At 56.2% G+C, this 18,852-nt stretch overlaps 1 protein-coding gene across 1 annotated transcript in view; it reads left to right on the top strand.

Annotated features, from left to right (window-relative positions):
* The window catches only part of EEFSEC (eukaryotic elongation factor, selenocysteine-tRNA specific), a 150,967-nt gene that overhangs the window by 46,957 nt on the left and 85,158 nt on the right, over positions 1–18,852 (top strand). The window contains exon 2 of the mRNA XM_060023162.1: positions 15,774–15,981. Coding sequence (XP_059879145.1) covers positions 15,774–15,981 — 208 coding nt within the window. The remainder of the gene's footprint in view (positions 1–15,773; positions 15,982–18,852) is intronic.

The raw sequence follows: 18,852 nt of genomic DNA, 5'->3' as shown, positions 1-18,852 counted from the left end.
GCACGGGAAGAAGAAAACAAAAATCACCCATGACCCCACATCCATGGGTGGCGATGATGTTAGGGCAAGGGCGGTGAGAGCCAGGAGAACCAGTCGGATCTTAATCATGCCCCGTTTGTTGGGCACCTTCTACGTGCCGGGCTCTGTGCTGACGCTCGGAAAGCTCCACAGCCCCTCGGGTGTCACAGGTGAGGAACTGGGGCTCGGGATGGGCTGAAGAGCTTGGCCGCAGCCACGCGGCAGGCCGGTGAGGAGAGAGCTAGTGTGGGAACCCAGATCCCAGTAAGGGAGCCAAGACCACAGCGCACGCACGTTTCTTGTAACCCAAGTCCCTGTTTAAGGGGCTCTTTGCAAAGAGCATCTAAAGCACCGAAAGATGCTGTGCAAGGGGTTTTACTGTGCGTGACTCAAGGCAGCGAAACGCAAGCGGGGAATGAGAACAGGACCAACCGTAGCCGGCCTCCCGAGTGGACCTCTCTGCCGTCTCTGGCCCCAACCCAGACGTGACTGTAAGAACCGCTCCGGAAACAGCTGGTGACAGACTCTGTGCTTTCAGCCTTTCTGTTTTCGCTGTTGCCAGAAAAATAATCAGCTCTGTGTCTCAAGTGCTTGATAAAGTGGCCCAGACACCAGCTGTAGCTTAAAACAGTTCCTGGTTTAGTTGCTGTTAGCCAACAGATGGGTGGCCTCCTGGGCTGAGTGTGGCGCCCCTGTCCTCACCGCGCCTCGTTCTGTGCCTTTGGTCCTCCTTTGCCTGTGCTTCCGGAGGCTTGGGCTTGGCTTGAGAAGGGCGATTCTGGGCTGGGCGTTGGCTGCCCGGGGGCTGTGCGGGGCCCGGCCTGCGGGAGGTGGGGAGCAGAGGCGGGTGCAAGGGCAGAGCCTGCCTCTCTCCAGCCACAGCCGTCCTGGCTCTCTAGCTGATGATTTCTTCTGTAACTTCGTTACGTACTTTTAGTTTTTCTTGGTTTTGGACCTTCTCTGCGGCCTTCCTCCTAAGGAGGACGGGACTCCCTCCCCTTCCTGTCGCCGGCCTCAGCTGCAGTCACGGGGTTCCGGGAGCCTCCGCAGCCAGGGGGGCCCCGGGCCTCTGCCGAGAAGCTCACAGACGGTGGGAGCAGGCAGTGGGAGGAGGGAGGCCGCTGACAGGGTAGAGGGTCTGTATTCGCACGCCCTCCCCCGGCCCGGCCTCCCGCAGCCGGCCTCCCTGGCCACTGCCTTGAATAATCACCGTCCCCGGGCACCGCTGTGGACTCCCCACCTGACACTCGGCCGCTGGCCCTCAGTTACCAGTGCGAGGAAGTCCAGGCCCTGCCTTGGCGGGTGGGGTCCGCGGCACAGACGCACCCTCACCAGGGCCTCTGCCCACTGCTCCCGCTGCAGGAAACCCGTCCCCCTCTGTCTCCCAGGGAGTCTCCCACCTCCCCTCTCAGAGTGTTGCCTGCTGCACCCTCCACCCCGGGCCCCAGCCCCGTCGTACTTCCTGACTGTCGTCTCTGCGTGAGCGTGTCAGTGGTGCTGGAACGTTCACTCTGTGAGGGCAGGGCCTTGCTTGCCTTGTGGAACTGCGGTGTCCCCTCAGACTAGTGCTGGGCCCATGGTGGAGCTGGAGCCAAGTGCACTGCCCGGTGAGTCCTGAGCGGGTGCTCGTCCGGTACATCCCTGCTGGCTGGGCCTTCGGCCGCAGCTGCCGCCATCACCCTGGCGCATGTGTCGGGAACGCAGCTTTGCTGCCCGTAGCACTCGGGAGCACAGAGACGACCCCTGGCACGGACAGTAGCCGAGCCTTCCACGGCACCTACTGTGTGCCAGGCGCGGTGTTGTAGTAACTTGTTTCCCTCCACCCACCCCGTGTTGTGGATGAGGAAGCCGAGGACAAAGGGTGACGTCACTGCGGCAGTGGGCCTGGAAGCGGCAGGGCTGACTCTGGCTCCGTGGCCTGGGCTGTCATCCGGAGGTGCCCGAGCTCCTTTCAGGGAGCAGCCTCGGAGGTGAATGATCAGACACGTCCCCTCTCTAGAGGTGGTCCAGGCGCAGTGGTCGTTGCTCCCACTCGCGGAGCTCTCTGTGTGGTTCCTGGAGCTGTTGCAGGGGGCTGGGGCCGTTCGGGAAGGGGGTGCACACAGTCAGCCGTCAGGCAGGGACGCCAGTGGCCAGGTCTCCCAGAGTCGCCGTGGGGATGTGCAGCTGGGGCTGTTGCTAGCCGCAGTCTAAGGATCCTTCCAGGTGCTAGAAGTTCCCCGGCCACTCCCAGTCCCCCCTGGTCCCTGCTTCACAGTCGCTGTCCTGAGGCTCTGCCTGGAGCTGGTACAGAGCTCTCCTAGCCTGTTCTTCAGTGTGAGCTGTGTCACCAGGTGCAGCAAAGATCAGCTCCCCAGGGACGGGCCCCAGCAGACTGGGCTTTAGGCCAGTTCTCACCGTGCCCCTGTGAGTGGAGGGCTGGGGGTGAGAGGCCCCAGATTGCAGAGCTGGCAGAACCAGGGTTCAAATCCAGGTCTTTGTGACTCAGAGTCTACAACGCAACTCTGGTTATAGCAGTTCTCTGTTCACTAAAATGATGTCTAGTTACCTCCAGTACATTTAGTTTCCATCATTGTTGTCAGGTGGTGAGAGGGGCGTGAGGTCGAGTGTCCCTCGCTGTGTGCCCCCTTGACCCTTTATAATTGCCCCGTCGCTTCAGACGTGTGGGTGACACAGTGGGCTGCGTGGCCCCTGGGAGCCTTGGGTCGCACAGACGTTGACAGGTTGGGTGAAGTGAGGAAGCACGAGGAGGTTGAGGTGCAGAAGCCAGGAAGGAGCATCTTCAAGGGCTGGACGTGGAAAGGCGTCAGAGGCACAGCAGCAAGCAGGCCTGGACGCCAGCTGGTTCTCAGGGGTGTCCACACTGGAGATGTAGAGGATCCCTCATAAACGGAGACAAGGAACTAGGAAAGGTCTCCTCCAGAAGGTCGAGGTTAAATGGCTGCCCCAGGAGAAGACAGGACGTCCTCCCTGAGACCAAGTGCACTCGCGTCCGCGTCATCTGTGCTACGGAAGCGCTGGTGTCGCACGTGGCCCTGGCCCCACAGTCCGGCCAGCCCCCGGGCACACTCCAGTCACACACTGGGACCTCCCACGGAAAACAGCCCTGGCTGAGGACCAGTCACAGGGCGTATGAGGAAAGTTACCACCGTGCAGAAGAAATCATAGGCACAAGTGCGGACATCCCCGTCCTAGGAACCAGAAACCATGAAACAAATCTGCAAGGGGCTTTAAAATAAGAATGTTTGAAATGTAAATGAAGAAATGGGACACATAGTGAGCTTAGGACATGATGAAAAAGAACCAAAAAGCAATTCTAAATAGTGAAAATACAGTCACTGCCATGTGCTTTCAGATTAAGTAGCTTATTACTGCTTCATGGGAGTTAGTGTACGTAATGTTATTCTTCACGTGCTATTTTTTAAAAGCCCTTTTTCCCCTGAATGTATAATAATTTATGCCTATTGAGAATGTGGAAAATAGAGGAAAGTATGAGGGAGAAATAAGAATCTAGTTACTCAGGATAACTCCTCTTGGTATTCTGACATAACCCCTTTCCTAGGAGGGATCCCACTGCACGTAACGTTTTAGGCGCTGAGCCATGAGCCTGCCCTGTGTCATTAAGCGCTCTTTGACAGCGTGTTTACTGGCCCCGCGGCGCCCCCGGCTTGTCCCACCGCAGTGCCCATCCCTCCCCCCTCGAGGGACCGACGTGCCGTGGACGGTGTCTTCCGCTCTAGCAGCACTCCGGGGGCTTCTGCTGCCTTTCAGACTGTCGCTCAGAGCAGCTGTCACAACGCAGCGCATTCATCAGCAGCGAGTGGGGGACGGATGGAGGGCAGTGGTGTGTGAGCGTGTTTTAGCCTTACTGCTGTATTAATATAATAAGGAATCTGGCTTTTGTCCTGGGATCTTGGGACAGAGCTTCTGAAACCTTGGAATTTCCCTAGTGACCGGAGTGTCCTTACTGTTCCTGGTGGTCCCCTGGACCACACCTGAGTTTATGCTAGAGGAAGACTAGAGACCAGCCATGTGACTAGTGGGCTGGGGCTTTGGGCCAGAGACACCAGCCTGACCTCTTGACCTCTGAGGAGGGCAGAGCGGATCAGTCGAGTTCCGTCTCCCGACCAGTGATTCAGTCATTCGTGCCTAAGTAATGAAACCACCATAAAAACTCTGGACCCAGGGGCTCAGTGGGACTTCGTGGTTGGCGAAGAGATGGATGTGCCAGGAGGGTGATGAGCCCCGATTCCGCAGTAGAGGCCTGTGTTTGTGCCCGCCCAGGTCGTGCCCTGTGTGTCTCTTCCTTTGGCTGGTCCTGATTTGTATCCTTTATAATAGAGCTGGAATCGTAAGTTCAGTGCTTTCCTGAGTTCTGTAGGTGTGGTTTCTTCTTTGGTTTGGCGTCTCTTCTCAAGGGCCTCCTCCTGGGGCGGGGGCAGGAGCGGGGGCAAGGCCCCGGAAGCTGAGGTCACGTGGCTACGAGAGCGCTCTGGTGGGTGGTGGAGGAGCTGGGCCCTGCCGCCTGCTCACTGTGCGTTTGGGCCTGTGGACGGACGTCCCTGACTGAGCTGCTGCCTTTGGAAGATGGAGTCACGGCTGGGCTGTCGTGGGGATGGTGGAGCGGAGCTGTGAGCGTCTGCATGCGGTGCTGGGCACACAGTGCTCGTCATAAGTGGGAGCTTAAGGCCATTGCTGTCTGCCTGGGGGGAGAACGGGGCACGTGGAGTCAGTGCCTGCCCTGCCCTGCTGAAGACCCCATGCCCCCTCCCCTACCCCTGCCGCCATGGAAGCTGGTTGGCGGCCAGCAGACAGCCTGATGGGGCTTTGAAAGGACGAGTGCCAAGCACTTGTCACTCCTTCCCCTGTTCTGTATGTAGGGTGCTGGGTGCAGGGGCCAGGCCTCGTTTTCTTCTCAGTATCCCCATCACTCCCAGCTTCAATCTGAGAGGCCCGCTGTGTGGACGCAAGAGGCCGGCAGAGCTGGTTCTGACTCGTGGGTGTGGAGGAGGTGGGACCCCACTCAGGGTCGGGCCGGGGGCCCAGGGGCCGTGGAGATGCCGTGCCCCAGCGAGCCTGCCGTGAGCACAGAGGAGAGGTTCGAGGTCCTTTCAGGGTAACCATTCACTCCACCTTGAAGGAGACGGGGCCCAGGGAACCTGACGAAGCTAGACCATCGTCAGGGAGCCGCCCGAAGGAGGACACTGGAACCCACTGGGCTAGAGAGGGCCTAACAGACTGTGTCGCCCACGAGGACCCAGCGTCTCCCGTGCCTTGGGTGGCCGCGTGTGCCGCACTCTTGGGAAGATTGGGAACAGCTGTCCCGAGTTGTGGCCATTGAGTCATATCTGGTCGCTGAGCCAGCGGTTGGCACCTCTGGTCATTCCGAGGAGATCTGGCCCCGTCCCCGAGGGTCCAGGGGAACCGAGTGGTCGGCATCCTCTGAGGTGCTGGTGGCTGGGCCTCCGTGGCCTCCTGCTATGTGCTCGGCCCTGAAAGGCCCTTCCCTCTGCTTTCCGGCCTCCTCCCTCCCTCCGGTTGCTAAATTCCCCTCTTCTGTGCTTGCTCAGCAGGAACTTCACGTCTTACTTTGATGTACTTCACTGCGTTGACCTTGTGGGTTTGTGTGCGTCTCCCCCACGAGACCGTGAGCTCCTTGAGGGCAGGGACTCAGCCACGCTAGTCCCTGAAGGCGGCACTCGGCCCCGGGCGCAGCAGCAGAGGCCGCGGGGGATGGAACCAGACTGTTATTTCGGGCTCCGGGCGGCTGCAGGTTCTGCAGGAGGCATCGTGGCAGTGTAACGCGGGGGGAGAGGTCCCAGCTGATGCCCCCCACCCCCCAGCCAGTGCTCAGGGCGCTCGCACGGTGGCCCTGCCCTGAACGTGCCCTGCCGCTCCCTCTGAAACGCGGCCGCCTGCTCAGTGCCCTCTGTCTCCGTCCAGAAAAACGTCTAATTGTGTCTTGAACTCATTTTCGTTGCTTGCTTCAGTGGCCTCACTTGGCAGCTGAGGCCATATGCTAATTCCACCCTTTTCATAAAGGAATTCTGCTGATTTTACTTACTTTTTATGGTAGATTTCCCCCCTCTTTTCTTCTTTTTTTTCCCCTGTTTCTCCAGTAAACAGTTTCCTGAGGCCACGCTCTCAGGCTCTGCGACCCTGAGCTCTCAGACCGTCTCAGTCGGAGGAGCCCGGCGGGCTTTCCAGCCCCTTTGGCCTGGGCCAGGCAGGGACGCCTGCCGTGGTTTCTCTGCCTCAGACGAGGGGCTCGCCGTGGCCTGGGGCCCTGTCTCTAGAAGAGCCTGTCTGTGTCCAAGGCCACGGCAGCCATCGTCCCTCAGAACAAGCAGAGTGTGGTTTTCCTGTCTTGGTGCCTCATGAGTGGTGGACCCACCTCTACGGTGGTGGTGGTTGGGAGCGGGGTTCAGAGGGGTCAGGATCTGCGTCCCCACCCTGAGTCTCAGCTTCTTCGTCTCTCAGGGGGACTTGTGAGGGCCCCTCCTCGCCATCGCTGGGGGTCTTCTCCCAGGGGAATGCAGCCCTTGGAGGCCCCTGGACACTGTGTCTGCAGGTCCCAGCCCCCTGGTATTCACAGCGTGCGGTCCTGTCCGTGCTCCCTTCTTCCTTCTGTCTCTGCTTCTGGACAAGCACACGTGCCTCTTTGCAGTGTAGGAGGACGTCACCACTACAGAACAGAGAGGAATCCGTGCATGGCTGGTGGAGGGCCCTGCTCAGTGCTTTAACTGCGTCCCAGCTCTGTTCATTCCCTGTAGGGGCACTCGCTGACCACCGGCTCTGTGCTGCTGCCCGTTGGGGCCTCTGTCCCTGGGGGTAGGCTGCAGGGGCACGGACGAGTCACAGAACAGGGCTGTCCTGGGCAGCGTGGGGACCACGGCACCCCAAGGGAGGGCCGCCTCATCCAGACCACGGAGAGTCGGGAAGATCCCTGGGAGGTGACATCTGAGCTGCAGTTCAAAGTCGGAGGTGCCAGGAGAAGGGACGAGATGGCAGGAGCGCTTCGGTGCGTGGGCTTGTGCCCAGGTCCCAGGGGGAGACAGCAGGGCTGACCGGGAGCTGCGGGGCACATGGCGGGGGGCTGCCCTTCTCTCTGCTCCTCGGGGGAGCTCTGAGCTCTTCCCCACGCAGGGTAACGTGGTGCTTGTGGATCCAGGTCTCTGGGCTGAGCACCTGCCACCGACTGGCTCTTTACCTTGGGTGTGATGTAGCTTCTCTGGGCCTCCACGTGTCCATCTGCAGAACGTGGTGTTGATAGTGGTACCTGCTGCCGCTAGACGTTAGCTGTGAAGACAACGCGCGGCGCTCGTGGAAAGGGCTCGTCCCAGGGCCGAGATGAGGAGAGCGTCTGTCCTAGAGGACATTCCGGCCTGGTGCCACTGAGGCTTTCCTGCTTCACCCTTCCAGGAAAATCACCGTCTTAGGTCATCTCAGACTTTCTACCTAGTGGGAGCGTTTTGAGACTCGGTGTGAGAACCGGTGCTTGAAGCTGTAGTGAGAAGACCACCAGAGAGCAGCCGTGTGTCAGCCCCTCCCATCCTGGTAGACAGGCTGTGACAGCTACAGCCTCGGTTCAGAGCATCGGGGCCTGGGGAGCCCTACACGAGGCGCCGGGGAGGGGCGGCTTGCCCCTTGTGGCCTACAGGGACCGGGTCCAAGCTGAGGTTCGTCTGACCACAGACCTGTGGCTTCGTGTCCCCTGCTGTAGCCCAGTGGGACCTGGTGACAGTGGAGAGCCTGCCACCCTTTCCCTCCAGGATGAACTTTCCTGTCCTCACTGAGGCCCAGTGTGGGTCATGGGGGCAGGAGGGGCCGGAGCTCAACAGATGGGTCCCTAAGTGCTTTCCTGATTCACGAGGCCAAAGAGGTGGTTGTTTGTTCTGGTTCCTCCAACCTCTCTTTCTCGAGAAAACTCCCTCCAGAGACCTCACACTGGGAGCTGCAGGCCGGTTTTGGCCAATGGACATGTTTTGTTTGGGCCATACAGTTTAAACATTTTGTTTTGAATTGGTTGTCAACATTTAAAAATTGGCAAATTTCATACAGTGGTCCAGATTTTTGGCTTCTTTTGAAAAACCAGAAGATCTGACAACTCCAGGCCCACATTCCTTTCTGGCTATGTGGGCTGGAGCTGAGGGGGGACTGTCCCCTCCAGCCAGGGCCCAGGAACGGCTGCGGCGTCTAGACTTGCGCCTCGTCTCGCGCCAGGCGTGCCGCTCAGTTGAGGACCCACCAGGTCCTGCGGGTGTTCACGTCTGCCCTCCTGGGCCGTGAGGTTTGCACGTGGGATCTGGGAGCCCCACGCTGCCCTGTAGGTGACAGGAGATCTTGTTTGCAGACGGGTGAGGGTGAGGCTCAGAGACCCGCTCTCCCCGGACAGGCAGGGCGGGGGGCTGAGGTGGGAGGCAGTGTGTCCCCCCCACATCCCGTCCCTGTTCTCACGTGGCCTGTGTCTGCAGGTGTTTCCCCTCACACCTCTGCACGGGGAGCGAAGGCATGTGGGCCCTGAACCCAGGGCACGGTTCCTCCTTGGGATCACGGGCTGCTGCCTTCAGGAGAATCCTCTTTGGTGCCACTTCAGGGAGGAGGCCTGGTGGAAGGACAAGGGGCCTCAGGTCAGGCGGAGCCTGGCTCTGCTCCCGGCTCCACTACCTTGGTCCAGCTGCTGCGGCAGTTGTGCCTCCTGGATGCCTCCCCTTCCCCGTCCCCTCTCCCTCTCCGCTCCCCTCTCCCTCCCCTCTCACTTAGTGAGTGCCGACTGTGTACTGAGTACTGTTAGGTGCTGTTCTGAGCCCCAGGTGGCTCTTGCAGAGATGGGCTGTTGGCTGCACCTTGACCAGCCACGTTGAGACCCTTGATCATTGCAGCCGCTGTTCAGAGCGGTGAGGCTTTCGTGCTCATTCTCACAATGGAGCTCACACTGACAGGGCCCTGGGCTTGCAGCGTTTTAGTGAAAAACACTGACTTAAAAGTAGCATTTTCACCCAGGCCCCTTGTGAAAGCATGGGGAGGACCTGGGTCGGACGGGACCTCCTGCCCTGTGGGTCCCAAGGCTGTGTGAGGCCCACCACACAGCCTTGGAAAAGGTTCGTAGTGGCTTTATCTCCATTCTGTAGATGAAGAAATGGCCCAGAGTGCTTAGCTGCTCCATGGAGCCGAGGCGCAGACTCGCCACCGTGGGGCCTGACCACGGCCTCTGTCCCCGAACCTGACCGGACACCGCGTGTCCAGGGACCACGTGACAGAGATTCAGGAGTTCTCTGTCCCGGGAAGTCCTGTCGGTCCTGGTTGGTCGGCAAGTCCGAATGTTTACTCGGTCCTGCTGGGGAGACGCCCTGGTTCTGTTCTGAGGTCCTCGTGCCCGCAGATGACCACAGGGTAGGCCTCCAGGGTGAGGTTGTCAGGGCCCCAGACGTCCCTGGTGGTGAAGGGGCTGCGGGCACACGTTCCCGCACCCTCCTCTCAGTGTTTGTCCAGAAGGAGCTCCTGCATCCATATTTGGTGATCTGTCTCTCTCCCCAGCCCCCTACAAGGTGTCTGCCAAAACCCTGTATAATTCGTATCATCTCCCAAGCTGTTATAGTATATGAGGACAGAGAATAATTTAGTTATTTTTGAAAAAAGATTCTTAGCAAAGGTAAAAAAGGGGGGGGGGGAGTTTTCATACTCACTGCATGAAATAGACAATATTTCCTGAGACAGGAGATACGAGCCTCAAAGAATTTAAAATAAAACATTCATTTTATTATTTTTTTAAAGAAGGAAAACGAAAAAAAAAAAAAGTAGAATAGTCAGTCTTTTTATCCTAAGTACAGATGAAATTGATTAAACCTTAAAGACTGGCCTCCGCACACCCGGTTTATTAATTGAAGAATTTCCTCTTACCCAGAATGGGAAGTTCACATTAAACCGAGCTGGCCCCTGAGTGGCAGTGACACTTGAGAGCTGAACGTTTTCCACAATCCTATTTTCTCTTCGGAGCTAGAGGAAATCCTAAAATGGTTAAAGGGGGGAGGGGGATGGGGGAGAGAGCAGAAACCGTACATTTTAAGGAAGGCTTCTTTCATTTCCCTGTAAAGCATGAAATCAAATTATAGCTCATGGGCCACAATTATTTTATTTCTACATTTCAAATTCCATTTTCTGCTCCTTTTCGCTGCTCTTGAATAGGAGTTGTACTGTTGTGCAAAGTCAGCTAAAAAGATTACCCCAGATAGACTACGACACAGTAGCTTAAGGAAGCAGGGGCAGGACTCCCTGGCTCGTGAGAGCCCGTGGCCCTGGAGCCCACACGTACACCTCCATCTCCTCCGTCCGGGAAGGAGTGGCGGCTGACCCGCTTCGGCCCCTCTGCCCTGAGGAAGCGTGGACACCTCTGCTCTTCCTGTGCGCCCCTCCGAGGAGGCCGCAGTGAGCCGTGTATGTACTCTGTCCGGTGCTTCCAGGGCGGCCAGGAGAGATGGTGTGAGGCCATGCCTGGCGCCCGGTAACACTCCTCCCTGGTGGGGTCAAAGGTCATGCCTTTCCCAGTTCTCATCCAGTCCCCCTATTTTGTCGAAGAGAGAGACTCGATCTAGGGCTAGTGTGCCTTTTACCGGCTCTGGCTGATCCCTTAATATCAGAGCAGGCCTGGGGCTCAGTTTCAACTCGAGTTAACATCGACAGCAGTGCGTTCCGTTGTTTTGCTTTGTTGTTTTATTTATCTTCTCTGTTAACTTCTACTTACAGCACATTTAATGCATTTACTGTCATGTAAAGTTCTTTTTAACGTAAATGCATTTGAGTTCAAAAAAAGGACTTGATTTAAACACACATAGCTCAGTAGTGGTAGTAGTAGTGTCCATGGGCGTGGCAGGTCCACGGGTGGGGAATCCGGGTAACTCGGACTCCCTCCCTGAAGTAGGACACGCCAGCTCTCCAGACCCCCAGCGGAGAGCTCCAGCCGTCCAGCCCCATCTTTACCTGCCCTGCCTCTCAGGAGGTTGTCGTAAAGATCCAGCCAAAGTCCTTCATGCTTCCATTCAAGACCACGTCGGCCACATGGCCCGTCCTTCCGAACGGGGCCCCAGCCGCTGCCCAGCCTCCACCCGCACAGTCGTCACCCCGCTCCGCCAGACGCCAGCATCGGGGCTGGCTGTGGCGTCTCGCACCCCTCCCCGCCGTGCGCTGACTCCCGCTCCTCCGCTGAGACCCCCCCACACACACACTGCGGCTCACAGACCAAGGCTTGGGTTTTCGGTCTGTGTTCGCAGCCTCCAGCACAAGACACAGCTCGGGCAGCGTCATTGATCTCTGTTGGACCGAGTGAGCAGACTGTAGCTTCCCCACCTCCTCCACTTGGTGGACCAAGAGTCCAGTCCTGACGCTGAGATTCCAGTCCCTGCTGGTGTATAGAACTACCTGAGTGCCTTGTCTTGGCCCGCAAGCTGGAGGGGAAGGCTTGTGTTCTCTCCCCATCTGCCCACTCACTTGTGATGCCTGCTGGGATCCCGGGAATGGGAGATAAAACTGAACTAACAGGCCCAGAACGATGCATGCAGACGGGACCCAAACACTCAGGGGCCGTGGGGCTTCATCTGCAGCCTCAGTCTGGCGCCCACATGCTACCTCTGCCGCAGGAGCCCCGCTGCCGCGCAGCTGACATCAGGGACTTCTGAGGGGTCCAGAGGTCACGGCGACTCGACTGACCCACTGGGAACCGGGTCAGCACCAGGCACCACCCGCGACTGACCCCACTGGAGACCCGGGTCAGCTCCAGGCACCACCAGCGCCTGGCAGTAACCCTCGGTCAGTCTGTTTCTCCATCAGACTTTGATCAGGCGACAGGAAGTGACATAACTGGCCCGTCTTGTCTTTTTCAGAATCCCTAGTATTTCCCCAGAATGAATCAAACAGTGTCCTTCCCGATTCCCACGAACCCAGGGTAGGAAATCATTCTGAGACTAGAGGGGCAGAGTGAGCGAGTGGGTGGGAAACACAAGGCAACAACTTGTAGCTCACAAATGACCCTCTATATTTCTCAGTCTATCAGAGCTTTTCATCTAGTTGTACTGACTACAGAATCCTTTAAAGGTTTGCAGAATAATTATAACAGGGTTAGAGTTTCTCAGTACTTTAAAAAATTACAATTTCCAATTCTGTAGATTATATATCTTAATCATTTCAGAAATAAAAATAAAGGAAAACTTAGAAAGGTCAGCATTTAACAAGTTATCTGTGAGATGCAACTTTCCTTCTGGGACTAAAGGGGGAAAAATGCGTTCAGGGAAAAGAAGTTTTCTGCTGGAGAGACTGAATATAAAACTTTAAACATTTTAGCAAATCAGATATTTAACCCAAATTTGATTTTTAATCAGAAGCTATGGGCATCCTAAAAAAGGAGAAATAATATCAAATTTGAAATAAAGAAAAAACGAAATTTAACTGGTGACATTAAGTATTCACTGAGCGGTGCAAATGCACCGTTATCGACAACGTAAACCGCAGTGGAACTTGATATCCTGCTATCATCACGGCCATTTCCCAGTACACCGACTCCCCGAGTGCGGCAGCCTCCTCAGTCTGTGCCTGGGGACTCGCGGGCGGAGTCGCCGGAGGGGACACATGCAGGGCTGTGGGAAGCGCCTCGGGCACAGGGGCCTCCAGGAAGTGCGCTGCTGGGATGGTTCTTCCTGGCGGAGGAGGGAGAGGAGTTACCGCCACATGGAACAAACACTGCCAGCCCCCAAATCCAGCAGACCCAGGAGGCCCCCACAGGGACCTTGGGAAGTGCCAGCCAGTGGCCTGGAGCACCGTGTCCCCCAGTACGCAGGCGATCCTGCAAAGGGGGCTCCCCCACAAGCATCCTGCTGAATTCCCCCAGACCAGCAGGGAGCCGCCTGAGCGGGACCACCTGGGCAGGACTGGACATCTCCCCTGGTCACCCAGGTGCCACGATGCACTAGCTGCGAAGCCTGGCTTCCTCTTCTCTGGGAGAATGAGGAGCTACACCAAACGGACCAGGAGGAGAGCAAGCTTCAGGCGCCCCGGATCCCGTAGGTGACAAGCTGACCCAGCATCCAGCAGGACCAGCGTGCCGCCCCACTGGCAGGGAACCCCAAAGTGGCTGCCTAACCCAAGTGACCGGCACACGGGTCGGGAGCCGAGCCCGGTCTCGGGACTGCACACGGCTAGCTGCAGACAGGTGGGCCCTGGAAGGGGCGCTGCGCAGCCTGCACGAACTGCCCACACTCACAACCAGGAAGGGTCGTGTAAAAATTCTTTACAGGTCGGCAGATGTGGCAACACCGGGCCTGCACCTGACGTGGCCGAGGAGCACTTTCGCCCGGGGCCCCGCAGCTCCCCGTTGCCCCTCCTCTGGCATTTGTACTGCCCGCCTGGCTCCTGACAGCAGGTCAGCTCGTGACTTCTGCCTGATGTGCGTCAGCTCTGACCCTCACCACAACCCCGCGAGGAGGAGACCCTCCCGTGCTAATAGAGAGAACTCTGAGGTCAGGTCACACGACAGTGAGCAGCAAAGGCAGGGCTAGAACTCGGAGCTGTCTGAATTCAAATGTCTGCTTTTTCTATTGCCAGCTGCCTCTTGGCCGGAATCCTGCATTCCTGAGTCTCTGGGGACCCTACGGCGTCCCGAAGAGCAGGTGGGAAAGGGCCCGAGGACGGGAAGAGGAAGGGGAGTGGACAAGGTGCAAAGGCAAACGGCCAGTGTCCTCAGGACAGCCCTGAGCCCGGGCACAGCCCCTCACCACCACCCGGAGAGCCCAGGACAACAGGGCAGGGTCGGCAGAGGAGGGACAGGAGAACAACAAAGAGAGCCGTGTCAGACACAAGGAAAAACTAAGCAGCCGAGGACAGGACAGGAGACAGAGACGTGCTGCAGCCCTGCCGAAAGGAAGAAAAGCCCAAACCCAAGAAGTGCCGGAGACTTGCAACAGAACACCCGCAGCGCTGAGTGGGGAGGGGGCTGGCCGAGAGCGCAGGGTGCGTGGTCCAGAGTCCTGGGTACCCACCCTGTCCAGGTCTGTAAACGGGGGAAAGCACGAAACTGTGACTCAGGGACGATGAGGGGTAGCCGTCCAGATAAAACTCAAGTTAGATCTCCATCTTGCACTTTACATCAAAATCCAGTCTAAATGGATTAAGGTTGGAAACATAGACATTTAAAACTGTAAAAGTACTGGAAGAAAGCACATGACTAAATATATATAATCTTAAAAGTAAAAAAATACCTAGGTAAGATACCAAACCCAGAAACAAGAGAGAAAGACAGAAAGACTGACCATTTCAACATAAAAGTCAGACATTTCTGCATGGGAAAAAGAAGTCATAAAAGCCAAAGATAAGTGGGGAGAGAAGCCTAACATGCGCCTTCCCCTCAGAGGATGTGCTCCTCAATGTTTAAAAAGTTCCTTTAGATTGGCAACAAAGAGCAACACGCCAATGGGAGTGGGAAGCAGTAGCAACAGTGCCCATGCAGCACCCCAGCACCTCCTCTTGGCTCCTCAGTGTTTAAAAAGTTTCTGTAAATTGGCAACAGGGACTTCCCCCTGTGGTCCAGCGGCTTAGACGCCGTACTCCCGATGCAGGGGGCCCCAGTTCGATCCCTGGTCAGGGAACTAGATCGCGCATGCATGCCGCAGCTAAAGACCTGGCGCAGCCAAATAAATAAATAGAATATGGAAAAAGTAGATTAAATGAATAAATAAATAAATTGGCAACAAAGAGCAACAATCCACTTGGAAGGAGACATGGTATTAAAGGTGCCCGTGCACGCACCCTCAGCACCTACTCTTGGCTTCGTTAAGTTGGCAACAACGAGCAACAATCCATTCAGAAGGGAAAGCAGTATCAATGGCAACCCTCTGGCCTCCATCCCACCCTTGCAGGGCAGTCGGGGAGGCCAGGTCAGAAGCAAACAGTGCACGGTGCATGAGTTTCACGGACAGGTGGAGGGTGCTAAGTGTCCTGGGGAAACAGGGCAGGAAAAGAAGGCTCGGAACGTATGGGAGGCGGGCGGGCTGCAGCCGTGATCGAGCTGTCCGGATGGATCTCACTGAGAGGAGATGTTTGAGCCAGGACTCAGAGAGGGCCGGCAGTTAACCCCTCGACAAGCGGGCCGGGCAGGGGGAGGGGCTGGGGCAGAGGGCTTGCAGGGTGGCAGGGGTCCAAGGACCAACAGGGCGGCCAGGTGGCTGGGGGGGCGTCAGACAGGAAGCAAGCAACTCACATCAGAGTGAGATGCCCTCCTCGCCCACAGCAGGAGGCAGCGTGAGTGCCCTCCTCGCCCACAGCAGGAGGCAGCGTGAGTGCCCTCCTCGCCCACAGCAAGAGGCAGCGTGAGTGCCCTCCTCGCCCACAGCAGGAGGCAGCTTGAGACTACACCGAGACCTGGTTTTCACCTAGCGGGCTGACAAAATGACGCTGGGCACAAGGAAAGGAGCTTCTGCGCAGGGAGTCCTCGCGCTGCCAGCCCCATTACACGCACGGGCTCCTGGAGCCCCTAGCAAGCCTGCCGGGCTGCCCATGTAGAGATGAGGGGCATCAGGTCTCAGAACTGGGAGGGGGCCAGCGTTCACGGTCGAGAGACTCCCCTGCCTGGTGCTGGGAGGTCATGGTTGTCGTTCACAGCCCGACACCCCCGACTTTATCTTGGCTCGTTTTGCTGGACCTAGGGCATCGGGCAACTTTCTGCAGAGTCAGCTGCCCTGTTTCCTCCCTAACCTTGTCCTCTCTTCTCCCAGGGGCCCAGATCATCGATCTGATGATGCTGGTCATTGACGTGACCAAGGGGATGCAGACCCAGTCGGCTGAGTGCCTTGTGATTGGGCAGATCGCCTGCCAGAAGCTGGTCGTGGTGCTGAACAAGACAGACCTCCTACCCGAAGGGAAGAGACAGGCGGCCATTGATAAGATGACCAAGAAGATGCAGAAGACCCTAGAGAACACCAAGTAGGTTTGCTGATGAGAGGGCGTCGGGGCGCACCTGCTTCCGCCGACCCGGATAGGGCAGGCAGGGTCCCGCCGGGCGCTTGCTCGCATCCCGGGTGGAGGCTGCAGTGCTGTTGCAAGAGGCCAGAAGAGCCAGGAGCACAAAGAAGCCACAAGTGGGTCATAGGAAGGGCGGTCCAGCTCTGCACCGCGTTCGGAATCCCAGGCTGCCGGTGTCTTGCCGGCTCGCCGCCGTGGGGTGTATCCTGCGGGAGCAGTCAGAGCCGGGCACCGCCCAGACAGGTCCGGGTGTCAGCCCCACGCCCCCCGCACCCCTCCCCATCCTGTCGGTGAGGACTCAGTCCTGCCTGCTTACCACCCACTTAGCTGCACCTCGGTTATCGAAAGGGAGAGGTGCGTTTGGGTGAAGAGTGGATATCTGTCCCAGAGGCTTATAAAGTCGGACGGATGGATGGACCAGTGGATGGATGGATGGAGAGGACACAGAGAAAGGCCAGATCACATGGCCTGTAGTATTTCATGCCAAGGGGTTATGATTTCATCTTGTGGGAAGTAGGGGCGGGGGGGGGGGTGGGGGGAGTCCAGGGGGCAGCAGGGAGCCGACAGGGAGAGGACAGCAGGGCGGCCCGGGAGGTCTAGAGCAGGAGGCCCTCCAGCCCTGTCGAGCTCCTGCCGCTTACCATGGAGGTCTGCGGGGGCAGGAGGGTGACGGTGCTCCCGGGCAGGGCGTGGGGGAGGGGTGTGGGGACCGCGGGGCAGAAAGCCACCTGGGCACTCGGGCGGCCATGGGCATGACTTGTTCCCACGTGGTCAGGAAAACGAGAAGGCACTCTGCTGAGCACACGGTGTCGGCAAACCTTGCTTTATCGGCTCCTCTCCTCCCCCCGGGCCAGCGCCTTTTGATCGATACTAAATAGCAGTCACTGGGCGACAGGGCTGCTTCCTCTTTGCTCCGCAGCCCGAGACAATATCCTGCCTCGGCCACCTCTCCTTCTCCTGCCTGTGGAGGGCACGCAAGTGGAAATGGTTTTGTTTCCCCGTCATAAAGATTGATATGCCTTCCCATTTATGATTTTTTTTTCAGATCTAACACCTGCAGCTCTCCCTCAGAATTCTCAAGTTGGTTAAATTAAAGCTTCAGCCCTGAGAATGGGCCAAATATGTCATAAAAGATTTCCTAGTGCTGCTTTTGTTAGCAAAATTCATCAATCTGATAAAATCGACACATTTAGATAAGTGTTGCATAAGAATTCAGACTTTGTTATTCCCAGCGGAAGTGGATATGAGACTGTAAAAAGGAAGATAAAAAATTATATCTTCTTTTTAGTGAGTTATTTGATCTCCCTGCCGTTTTATTTACTTGTCAGAAAGGGGAGACCAGGTCCTTTGGACTCCTGCATAAAAGCCCAGCACAATGTCAGTGTCATTTGCTATAAACGAGACCTTCTGGGAAGGGCTTAGGATACTATCAAGGGTAAATTAATATCAACTATTTCGATTAGTTAAATTTAAGGAAAATTCTCACTTATGTGTTTAAATTACTATTCCTATTTTAATTTATTGGTTGAAGGTCAAATCACAGCGTTTCTCACACATCCAGAGGATATGGGCCACCGAAGGGCCTTTGACACCTCTGCTCTCCTCATTCAGCACGCACCGGGCTGGAAAAGCTCCAGTAAGGAAAGCTCAGTGGGCCGATGGGCCCGGACCAGCCAAGGCAGTCACCTCTTAGGAGAACTTAGCTGTTACCTCCGTGCAGCGAGAACTTCTTTAAATCATTTTAAAAGTGACGATTTCCTTTTCTTATGGTGCCTTGTTAGGTAAATCCTTTGTAAATGCTGGTCCAAATGCGAAGAAACTTTCTATCTAGAAAGGAGAAATTCAGACTGCTGAGCTATGTACGTATCAAAACCTAAGAAGTGTTAAAAAAACAAAACTTTTTTTTTTCCTATCCAAAGAGTCATCGAAAGAACCTTTGGAAAATAGAGAAAAGGAGTTAAAAGAAAGTGGAGACCACCCAAACGTTTCTCAGAAGAGCTGCTACTGACCTTTTGGTTTACTCCATTCCTGTCTTTTCACCGTGCATAGTATCACCCCCACCCTTTCTTCCACATTCAAAAAATCGTAGTAAAATATACACAACATAATGTTTATTATTTTATCCATCTGTAAAGTTACAATTAAGTGGCGTTAAATACCTTCACAAAGCTGTGTACCCATCACCACTGTCTGTAACCTAATCCTTTTTCATGATCCCCAACATAAACTCTGTCCCCACTGACCAGTCACTCCTCCCCCCTCCTCCCCCAGGCCCTGGTAACCTCTGTTCTGCTTTCTGTCTCTGTGAATTTGACTGTTCTGGGGACCTCATATAAATGGAATCATGCAGTACTTGGCCTTCTGTGTCTGGTTTGTTTCACTTAGCGTAATGCATCCGTGTTGTAGCGTGTGTCAGAATCCCACTCCTTTTTATAGCCAGATAGTATTCTATTGTGTGTATAGGCCGTATTTTGCTTATCCATCCATCTCTTGATGGACACTTGGGTTGTTTTCTTTTGGCCGTTGTGAATGATGCTTCTATGAACATTGGTGTACAAATATCTATTCCAGTCCCTGCTCCAGTTCCTTTGGGTGTGTACCTAGGAGTGGGATTCCTGGATCACATGGTGGTTCTACGTTGAACTTTGGAGGAGCCTCCATACTGTTTTCCATGGTGGCCGCACCGTTTTCTGTCCCCATCAGCAGTGCCTCAGGGCTCCGATTTCTCTGCATCCTCGCCAGCACTTGTTGTTTTCCTTTTTTCTCATAGCCATCCTAGTAGGTATGAGGTGGTACCTCATTGTGGTCTGGGTGCGTTTCCCTAGTGACTGA

Source organism: Delphinus delphis, chromosome 10 (genome assembly GCF_949987515.2).
Source record: "Delphinus delphis chromosome 10, mDelDel1.2, whole genome shotgun sequence".
Taxonomy (NCBI): domain Eukaryota; kingdom Metazoa; phylum Chordata; class Mammalia; order Artiodactyla; family Delphinidae; genus Delphinus; species Delphinus delphis.
Note: the sequence above shows the minus strand (reverse complement) of the source record. Positions and strands in the feature narration are given on the sequence as shown.